General features: G+C 49.1%; 1 protein-coding gene across 1 annotated transcript; it reads right to left on the bottom strand.

Moving 5' to 3' along the window:
- Positions 1–6,347: 6,347 nt before the first annotated feature.
- LOC136529220 (cytochrome P450 77A1-like) lies at positions 6,348–9,906 on the bottom strand. Its single transcript, XM_066522312.1, has 2 exons — positions 8,241–9,906; positions 6,348–7,129 (listed from the first exon to the last, which is right to left on the bottom strand). Exons 1-2 carry the CDS (start codon positions 9,336–9,338, stop codon positions 6,644–6,646), a joined length of 1,584 nt encoding a protein of 527 aa, XP_066378409.1. The 5' UTR covers positions 9,339–9,906; the 3' UTR covers positions 6,348–6,643.
- Between the last annotated feature and the right edge of the window lie 1,024 nt (positions 9,907–10,930).

Here is a 10,930-nt window from a genome sequence, read left to right as displayed (position 1 = left end):
ACTGCACGGGTTAATCAAGTGTTCATTAGCAGCGCCCGCGTGCGTGCACGCATTACCGGATCGAGGCCCCGACCGCACCGGCAGGGATGTCGAGCCTCTTCCCCGCCGCTGGTGCATGCCCAACAGTGATGGGAGCAGGGACGTGGCGGGGACGTGGCGATGTTTTTGCAGGCCGGTACTGGACCACGCGTCCGTCACTCCGTCAGGGACGCGCGCCGCGTGCCGGTATCCGATCCGGCCGGCTGCGTGCTGGCCGGTGGCCACGGCGAAATTCTGCCGTTGAACACGCTCGGCATGCATGGCCCCTTGGCGCGGCGTCGTCTCGTCTGGCATTACCCATGCCAATGTACGTAACTGCGTGCTGTGCCACTCTGCCAGTACGTACGCACCGGCCGGCAGGTCTCTACCTGTAGCTGAGTCGTCCATCGTGACAGTGCGCTAGCGCAGTAATAAATTAAGATTAAAGAAGCCAATAACCTCGACCAGATCGATCCCGCGCGCGGTCAAGATCGGCCACGGCACTTCGGTCAAGATCGTGACAGTGCGCTAGCGCACGCACTGCGGCCTGCGGGGACGGAGGAGCTAGGTAGCGCCGCCGGAGTTACTCCGGTGGCCCAGGGGGTAGCTCCATCCCTCATCTGCTATTTTACGTACACACTGAATTCACTGCACTTCATGCCTTCCACCACTGGCATGCCACATTGCCAATACGCCATCACGCCAGGCCGTGTGCGCTAGCTGCTGCTCCAGCTGGACACGAGCCCAGCCATGATCCACGTCGTATCTGTCGGATCTGCTCGATCGATCTGCTGTGCACAGAGTACTCGATCTACAACACCAATGCAATGCAACGCCATGGCCAGTAGCAGTGGATCCAAACCCTGGGAACGAGGGGGGGGGGGGGGGGGGGGGGGGGGGGGGGGGGGGGGGGATTTCCTTGGACAGTACAATCCCCGTCCAAACCCCAGGGACAATTTTCCTCCTGTCGTTTGGAAGCGGAAGGCAATTTTCCTGCTTCGGTCACAAGAAAATACGTACGGAGTCTCTCTATTTACTGTTGTCACATAAGCTATGCGTACAGATCTACATATTATCACTATACCACACTTTTCCAACAAAGATATATACACAAAATAGCGTTAAAACATAATATAAATAGATTAAAGCACCACAGGTTAAATTCGTACAGAAGTTCTACTCAAGTATCATCTTTTCCAACAAAGCTAATATACGGCCTTCCTACTATTATCTCCATCAACATACCTAACGAGGTAATGAAAAATAAAATAGGATCACTATGGACTGACAATTCTCAGATCATGCATTGATTGACTGCAGACAAGATGACAGCACAAATGTTGAGCAAGTCTGCATCACTTTTCTCAAATCATGCATTGCTTCCACCTATCCCTCTGCAAGTAACACAAAGAAAAAGTATAATAGTTTACACAAATTTACAACTAGACAAAATCAAAATCAATGATATGAGAAGCTGGGAGTTTGTGCTTAGGGCGAGGACAGATGCACTCGCTCTGCTAGAGGCAGCCTGCAGACAAGCTGGGAGCCTGTCCACCTGGACTATGTGCTGATGACTATCATTTGCAGCTCAAAGAAATATGGTCAAGAACAAGTTCATTTTGCAGCTCAATTGTGACCATGCTCTCTCACAAAAAAAGAAAGAACTATGCTTATTTCAATGATTATACGATATAATGAATCACTAGGCATAAAAAGGACAGTTTAGCTTTCTCAAAAGAAAAAAAAGAAGTATGATTGAAACAGCAAAGTGCCATCTAACATCTTGGATTGACTTATTACTTTCACTGTATTCATACAAGTGCACAAACAAAACACAAAGTTTGTGAGGTCATGTTAGTATGGGTGGAAATATTCAATTCAAACTTGCTACAAAACAGGGTGAAAATAGTTGTCAACTACTTGTCTGGACAGCTTAGGAAACCAACCATGGCTAGACTGTTGGCACAGGAAAAAAAAGAGGAATGATATACTTCGTACTAAGTTACTAACTTTACTAATACTAAAATAAGTGTATACTAGTCTGTTCCAACAATAATGACCCAAAGTGTATTTTGACCACCGGGTCATCGTTGTGCAACAGAAAAAATATGTTCAAAATAAGTCTACACTAATATATAATATGTAAATGATAATGGAAGTCATTGTTGCTGTCAAGAATTCAGACCAGAACAAAAAAAAAGAAGTACAGTTGTGCAGAACAAGCTATCGTTGAATGGACAATAGTAGGTTGCTTGCTCTGAACTGAAACAGAACATAGGACTAGAATCGAGCTGCAGTTCAGACAAGAAAAATGGAAGTACCTAAACTAATGACTGCAGTTCATATATATCCCAGATATTACAAGGACAGATTCAAATAATATACCTAATCTGCTGTTTGAGTCAAATCAAGCGAACACTTTTGTTTTTCATTTTCATGAATACCTCCATGTCTATTTGAGATTTGAAGATATGTATAACATACGCTTTCTCCACATCAGCAAGTTCCATTGCATACACTTTATCGAGACACTTGTGGACTGAAAATTCTTCATCTTGTTTCTTCTTTTCATTGAGAGGAGCTTCCATGGTTTTGCTTGTTTGCATCTTTTTATACTGCACAAAATCCTCAATAGCAGAACCAATATGACTTTTCTTACGCTTTCTCCCACCCCTCGCTCCTTGCATAGAATCTTGATTGGAAGGTGCAGATTGAGATTCATTGCGTGCACTTGAGACGTCTATCCCATCAAAAGTAGCAAATAGACTTGTGCTATCAGAGACTGCAGCGGAAGCACTTGTCAAGATTTAGCACGCAAATTATTAGATTGAGTAATTGACGAGTATAGACGCCACTGAAATTAAAAAACAAACTCTGCTTAAGATCCCACACTGCCATCAAATTAAAAAGGCACACTCTTCTTAAGATCTCGTGCCGAGTGTCAGCGAGAGTAAAAGTTAACAAACATGGCACAAAGTAGACAATAATCCTTCAGATCCTTCTGATTCAGAACCTAGGTGTGGTGTTGGCTTTGCAGGTTTAATTGCGCTACTCCCTCTTTTCCAAACCATAGGGTCAAGTTTGGCTATCTCAGTTTTTTGAAAAAAAAATATATTAACATCTAGAGAATAGCAAGACTGTACTAAAAAGCACAACAAGTTACAATGGAATAAAGAAATGCTTCAGTCACCTTGCAGAAAATTGCTACTGTAGTGACCGGTTACTATACTAGTCTGCATGCTAGAAAATAGCAAGACTGCCAAACGTCCCAACCATTGTATGTCTGGACCGTTATAAGCATGTATATAGTTGTTGTGCAATGCTAGAAAAAAAATCCATCACAGCATGCCATCCTATTTTATTGCAATGGTGTTCTGAACACAGAAACCAGCTCACCAATGAACATTACAATCTCTACCGATTATTGAAGAATCATAATTCACGACAACTATTTTCACATCACAAACAAGAAACCATAGAATCACTCTGCTAATAAATAGTAAAGTAGTTCAACAGTTGAGTTCTTTAAGCTACATGAAGCAATTGGATCTGAAACAACCTTGGTACAGCACAATAGATCTTCCTAGTAGTTGTTTTGCTCAGATCTACAAGTAGGGGTGTGAGATGTGGACAGAAGACTAACCTGTAGAGGCAGAGGTTGTGTCGTGTTGCTGGCGACGTCGGTGTTGCTCGCGGATGGCACAATGGCTAGCGGTAGAGGCGTCTGAGCTCGCGGACTGGTAACTCCAAGATCACCCAGAAACAGATGTGGATGAAACCCTAGCAAATCGAGAAGCTTCTGTGGGGAAGGAGATGTGGATGGAGGTGGACTTACCGGCGATAACGACGGTGGTGGAGCGAAGTGGAACCGGGGTGCGCTGACCAGAGAAGTCGCGGCGACGGAGACGGGCTCACCGTTGGCACGAGGCGGAGGGCGGCAGAGACTAGATACCGGCGCGGCAGCGACCGGATGCTATGGTGGTAGCGGCCTCGCAATTGGGCGGCCTCGCGAGCGAAGGAAGAAGCCGCGTGCGACTCGCGATCGCACGGGGAAACCCTCCCGGCCTCCTCGCTCGTGGATTATTTTCGTGTGAAAAACGAAGGGAAACGGGTTGCGAACCTCGGGTTAGTGGGCTTCCAAAGAGCACCAAAATTTAGCCCGGAGGAAGATCGGCGCGGAGAGATTGGCCCAAAGAATTCGCAGGGGCTGCCAAATAGCCCTGAGTGATGCCCCGCGCCCACCCCGGCCGGCCCCGATGTGAAAAGAAACGAGAGATCAGATCGATCGATGCACTACTGCCGGGGGTAATTGAATGAGAGCATGTGAAGCCCGGGCCAGGCCGCCGGCGGCCGGCCAGGGACAGGTCACGTCCGATCCTTCTTCGCATCGCAGCAGCAAGTTTTCATCAGTTTCAAACCGGGGGCTGGCCGCTACCTGTTTCAGCTTCATTACATACCTGTGCAGCCTGCACACTCCCTGCAGTGGCCGGTCTCACGGCATGGCGGGGGCCACGGGTGGAAGAAGGGTCGCCCAACCACTGCTCCACTTGCCCTTTTTCATAGCAACGGGGCCGTCTCTACAGCTACGTTCCTGACTTGTGATCCGGCGTGTACCCTGAGAGACAAGGCGTCCATCTGTGTTGATGGCCGATGGGGTACCACCTTGGCATAGCAGCACTGTGCTGTTTGTTTCCGTATCCATTTGTTTACAACCTCATAGGCTCAGACAGGCAGCAGCAGGAATCCCCACAGTTGGATTAAGAATCTTAATCAAGCATTGCAGGTACAATCATAGTACATATTATATTATAGTGTTACCAGCGACGGACCGAGGAAATGTTTTATGGGCCTGAACAATAATGCTGTTCGATCTTAAGTCTCAGTCCTCCTACACTATATAACTTTGCTTAAAAATTTATAGGGGCTCCATAGGGTTCCACTGCTCCTATCTGAGTCGGGGGTGTCGGCCCTGAGTGATTACAATTTCCTTTTTGAAACTGGTGAACTGGTAGAAGAAAAATATATACATTCTTTCTATTTTTTTAGGAATCGTCAGTAGAAACCATTTTTCACTCCATGCGTAGGGCAACCCCTGAGCCCCATGAACAGCGGCAGGTGTCAATGTTCATACCAACTTTATTACTAGAGAAGCTGTACAATAATAGTAATAATAATAGTACTTTGTGGTCTCCTTTCGTCAGAAGATATATACATATACAGGTAAATATAAAATTAACAGTCTGTTACACCTTGTAATACTAAATGTTGCTTACTAATAAAATCATTAAGGTGACATTTTAGCTACATCTCTTATTTAATTTGGCATGCTCAGCTGCACTTCTTTCTGACCGCATGGAACAACCAACAATTGCTGCACAGTCTTACAAAAATAAAATTGCTGTAACCGGCTGCCGCAATAGCTGTAGTAGGCCAGCTCAACGTAAGTAGAAAAAAGAGTACTCCTTTTGTCATAAATTATAAGTCATTTTAACTTTTGGACAGTAAAAATATCTCAAGTTTGATTAAAGAGCGTCAAAATTTATAACATTAAATAGGTATACTATAAAAATATAACTAATAAAAAATCTAATGATACTTATTCATATCATATTATTTTATTATATTGATTTGGTCAAATTTGAAACACTTTGACTCTACATGAGAGTTGAAATGACTTATAATCTGGATGAAGGGAGTGCCTAGCAAATCCAGGATAACTTGCATATTTGAAGTTATAAATTGTTTTATTCTTTCGACAAACAGATTTCCCAGTTTGCACACAACTCCAACGCACATCTCCAATTCATATTTAGAGTTTATAAACTAAACAAATTGGCCCTATTCAACTTATTCGACTTCTTTTTTCAGCCGGAACGGTGTTTTTCTCTCACAACAATTCAACCAAAACCGTATTTTTCAGCTAAAATTCTACCCGCCGAACGGGACCAAAATGGCTTAAAAATTGACAGTGCCGTGGGTCGGACGACGCCAAACAAAATCGGCTGCGACGCGTAGAGTTGGAGTGTGGCAACTGGCAAGGCGGCCAGTCGAGCGGGTACGGCGGCGGCTGTTGCCGCCATGCATGTAGCTGAGCAGAGCTGAGCCAGCAGCTTGTTTGGTTGGCTGGTTCGTGAAAAAATACTCCTCGCTGGTTTATGTAAGAGAAAAATATTGTTTGGACTAAAAATTTACGATCGTTTATGACAAGCAGCCAAACGAACCGGCTGCAGATCGATCATGCAATAACTATTACGTACATTTTTTTTATCAAATCAAGAGAAAAGAAAAATGAGAGAAAGCTAAAACACAGTACTACTATTAAAAATTAATAGCACAGGGAACACTAGAAAAATTTTATGGTATTGTGACAGCATCGTGCGTTGCATCCACATGAATCACATCCATTTGCCCCCGGCCGTACGTACGTGTCCATCCAGCCATTCGTCAACCAACCAACAGCTAGGATGACCTTCACCGTGGAGTAATTAATAACTGTAATTTTATTATACCGCCGCGCGCCATAATCACCCTCCCGTACCATGCAATGCACCGCAGGACACGCACGTACACGTGGCAGCAACTTACCCAGCCAGAGAGCCCAGTTTTTTTTTTTTAACTTTCACCATCACTCCGCCGTTGCCGTCGCCGTCGCCGTCGCGGCGGGGTGGTTCCGCTCGACGAAGGCAGCGCGGAGCGGGTTCTTCATGACGACAGTGAACGCGAACGTCTCGGTGGGATCCGGCGGTCCCTCGCCGGCGGGGGGCGTCCACCGGAACGCGCGCACCATGTTGGCGAGCATGAGCTGGATGTGGAGCACGCCGAGCGTGGCGGCGGGGCAGATGCGCCTGCCGGCGCCGAACGGCATCATGCGCAGCGCGCGGGTGCCCGTGATGTCGGTGTCGAAGCCCTCGCCGCCCTCCAGGAACCGCTCGGGGCGCCAGGCCTCCGGGTCCGGCCACGTCGCCGGGTTCTCCGTCACCCACGCCGTGTAGAACTCCACGCTGGCGTCGGCGGGCACGCGGTACCCGCCCAGCTCCGTGTCCCGCGTCGCCGCGTGCGACAGCACGAAGTGGCTCGGCGGGTGACGCCGGAAAGTCTCCTTCACCACCGCCTGCACATGCACCGGCCGGGTAAGTTAAAACGGTCGTCGTCGTCATCGGCGGCGGCGGCGGCGGCGAGAGGGACCAACATGCCCCTGGGAATGTACGTGCGCGCGCGTGCGACCATCGCTTTCGGTTTTCAGCTATATACAGTTGTGGTATTAAAACCCAGGAATCTTGAAAGCACGTCGTTTTCATGACGGATGGACACTAGCAAATCACTTGTTGTAGTTCTAGAAGCACATCACTGACTATTGCTTGCTATGGACAAGGGTTTTAATTTCGGCGTCAACTGTTACTAATTAGTAGCCGCAATTTTGTTGGAGGTCGGAATCAAGTACAAAAAACATCATTTTAATTAAGAGACTCGTTTTTAGTTGCTGACGGATGAACCAATGTACAGTAATCACTAGTCAGCTATCACTGTCTGGTGTGACTGTCTTTCAGATAAAAGCGAATGTGAAGCCGTCTATCTATTTGCTACCTAGTAGCTACCAGTACCAAGAATGGATTATTTACATATTTACCATCATTATGATATAAGTGGTATAAAAAGTACCATGTCAGTGACTCATGTGTTAGTGATATAGTGTAAGATGTCATCCGTAATAATGGTAAATATGTAAATGCCCAAGGATATATATAGATACATCATGTCCACGATTCAGTTTAATTTGCCTTTTATTTAATCCGTTGAATTCATTTGGGATCGATCTCGCATATGCATCTGTACAGTCAACAGTGAAAGCCTATCCATCTGCAATTTCATATCCAATGCAGCTACCAATTTCGTGCAGTCAAAAAATAATGTACATTTTCTTGGAAAACCGGAAGAATTTCGTATTTACTACTCGCATGTGCAAATTGAACTAGTGTAGGAGTATACTACTAGTAGTGTGTGTGTGTGTATATATATATATGCGACATTTGTGCCACACACATACCTATGACATTCTCGTGTTCTAAACAATGTATCTTCCAAGTGTGTGTGTGTGTGTGTGTGTGTATTTTATCGAATTCCAATGTTGTTTGGAACATCCGTGTCGTATAGAATGGAAACCGCAACCGAAATGAATGTAAAGAAAGGATATCAGGAAGTTCGGTAGAAAGAACTAGTGTTACCTGGAGGTAGGGCATGGCCTCGACGTCGGCTTCGGTGATCCGGGCGGTCTTGCCGGCCCTGGCGACGACCTCGTCGTAGAGGCGCTCCTGCGCGGCGGGGTCGAGGATGAGGTGCATCATGGCCCATTCCAGTGCGGTGGCGCTGGTGTCGGTGCCGGCGCTCATGACCTCGGAGCAGAGCGTGACGAGCTCCTCCTCGCCGAGGCGCTTCCCGCGGCCGGGCGGCTCCAGGTCGAAGAGCGAGTCCACGTACGCCTCCCCGGGCCCGCTCATCATCTCCACGCCGTCCTTCGCCGCCGCCGCCCCCTTGGTGCCGTCGCGGAGGAAGTCCCTCCGCGCGCGGACGAGCGGCGTGAGGCAGCCGAGCTGGCGGCGGCGCAGGGCGCGGGCCTCGGACAGCTGCTTCCGGAAGAGCGGCGTGAGGAGGGGCAGGAAGTCCGGGAGCTTGGGCAAGGAAATCATCATCACGTCCTTGAGCACCTCCTCGATCTCCCGGATCAGCTCGTCGGGGATCTTGGCGCCGAAGCAGATGCAGATGAGGATGCTGCAGATGGTGAGGCGGCAGCTGGCCATCACCCTCACCGCGCCTTCCGCGGCGAGCTCCGCGCGGAGGCGGCGCAGGTGCGCGTCCACGGCCCACTCCCGGATCCATGAGAAGGACTTGACGCGGTGCGGGGACACGATCTCGGCGACGAAGTTGCGGCGGAGCGCGCGCCACAGCGGGCCGTAGGGCGCCGAGTTGACGGTGCACTTGCCGACGCTGAAGAGGAGGCGGATGGGGCTGTCCTCGGGCCGGCTCGCGAACATGGGGCCCTGCTTCACGAGCGCCTCGTGGATGAGGTCCGCCGAGGTGACCACGATCAGGGTGCGCTGCCCCATCCGCATCGTGAAGATGGGGCCGTACCTCTCCCGGAGGTCGCGCACCACGTACATGAAGGCACGCCGCTGCAGGATCACCTGGAACAGGTTTCCCACCACCGGCCAACCCGGCGGACCCGGCGGGAGCCCGTCGACGCCGCCGGTCTTGGAGCATCGGCGCCACCACATGGCTCCCAGCGCCGCCGCCAGCACCACCAGCAGCACGTCGTTCACATCCATCGATGATCTCTCTCTCTCTCTTCTCTGTTCTTGGCTGTGCCGAGCACTACCACCACCGCCGCGCCACCAGCCGGCCAGCCAGAAATGAACCAGCTAGCTGTCTGTCAGCGTGGGTTTACTGCTGCTACTGAGCTGAGCAGTGAGCAATGGCGGTTGGGGAGGGCAGTGGGTGACTGGGTGATGGAGCTAGCTCTATATAGCGGAGGAGCAGCGAGGGGGAGCTGAGCTCGGGCTCGTACCGTGGCGGCGTAAATGCGCGCCATCTACCATCTGAAAGGGGGCCATCAATGCTCCTGCTTGTCATTCAATGTGGGAGCTCGGAGAAAACCAGCAGCAGCCTGGCCACCCATGGCGCGCCCGCGCGCGCTCACACAGGTACAGATTTCGGGGGCTCCGGCTCCTCTGTTACCGGGATCCATTCTTCTCTCTCCCTTCTTCCCCTCTCACCGATACCAACCAGAAATTCGAGCTTCACCGGCTCCGGCTCCCGCGTGCTACAGCAGAGCTACAGTGCACGAGCCGGTGCGGTTGGGGAGACGAGACGACGCGTGCGCGACGGCGACGACGGCCGCGTGATGACTGGCCAGTGCCACTGTGACAGTGAGCTAGCTACTCCTAGTACAGACCAACCTCCCGTGCCCGATGCGGTTGGCTGGGTACTTGCTTGGGTTGGCTCGCGGTTGCACCGGCCGGCCGGCCGGCTCGTGTTTGGGGCTCGCCTCGCCTCTGTGTGTGTGTGTGTGTGTGTGTGTGTGTGTGTGATCTTTATGTTGACGTGGACGCAGGGACGGAACTGTTTCCCAACCTTTCGGCGTTAGAGGGCAGGCCAAATTGGTTAGCACTTGACGCCGTTCGCCGGCCGGCCATGTCGATCAAATCGATAGTGAGAGCCGAGAGAGAAGCCCCCAGCCCCAGGCATAGCAATCAGTACCATGTCGCTGGTATTCGGTTATGATCCGACGGAGATATGGGGATTTGATGGCGAAAGCTCAGTTTTGGAGCTTGCTCCGGGTGGCGCTTCACCCACCACCACCATCTATATTTGGCAAAGATTCCTCGTGTGTTTAGCCGCCGGTTTATTACAGTTTGTACATAGGTTAGTCTTTAGGTTCTACTCCGTAGTATCTAGTCTTATCGTCTGTGACGATGCTCTCGCTATAGCTACAAGGATATTAGTTTCATAGCTTCACCATCATCTTTATGATTTGTTTGAAGTCGTTTTCTTACCAAACAGTTTTTTTTTTTTTTTTTTTTTTTTTTTTTTTTGCAAATAGCTTCGAAGCTATTTCACACCAATGAAGCTCCTTAAACATACTCACAAAATCTCACCAATGAAGCTCCTTAAACATGCTCTCGCATAGGAATGGTATGGATGAAGCTGAAAACCCTCGCACTTGTGGGATTTTGTGATAGCATGTTTTAATGAAATTTGCACGCAGAGTTGTTTTACCAAAAGGTTCATTAAAACAACTTTAGTAGTTAACATTGTAATCTAGTATTGCCATATATATATCTAGAGAGATGTCTTGCTCTCAAGTCACTGTACTCTATAGTCTATATATACCATTCAAGAGGCTTAATGCAATACATCC

Source organism: Miscanthus floridulus, chromosome 19, assembly GCF_019320115.1.
Source record: "Miscanthus floridulus cultivar M001 chromosome 19, ASM1932011v1, whole genome shotgun sequence".
Classification (NCBI taxonomy): Eukaryota; Viridiplantae; Streptophyta; class Magnoliopsida; order Poales; family Poaceae; genus Miscanthus; species Miscanthus floridulus.
This window is presented reverse-complemented; position numbering and strand designations above follow the sequence as displayed.

Coding starts and splice junctions, on each gene's coding strand:
- LOC136529220 (XM_066522312.1), bottom strand. CDS start 9,338: ATGGATGTGAACGACGTGCTGCTGGTGGTGCTGGCGGCGGCGCTGGGA. Junction 7,130..8,240: donor AGGCCATGCCCTACCTCCAG/GTAACACTAGTT, acceptor GTGCATGTGCAG/GCGGTGGTGAAGGAGACTTT.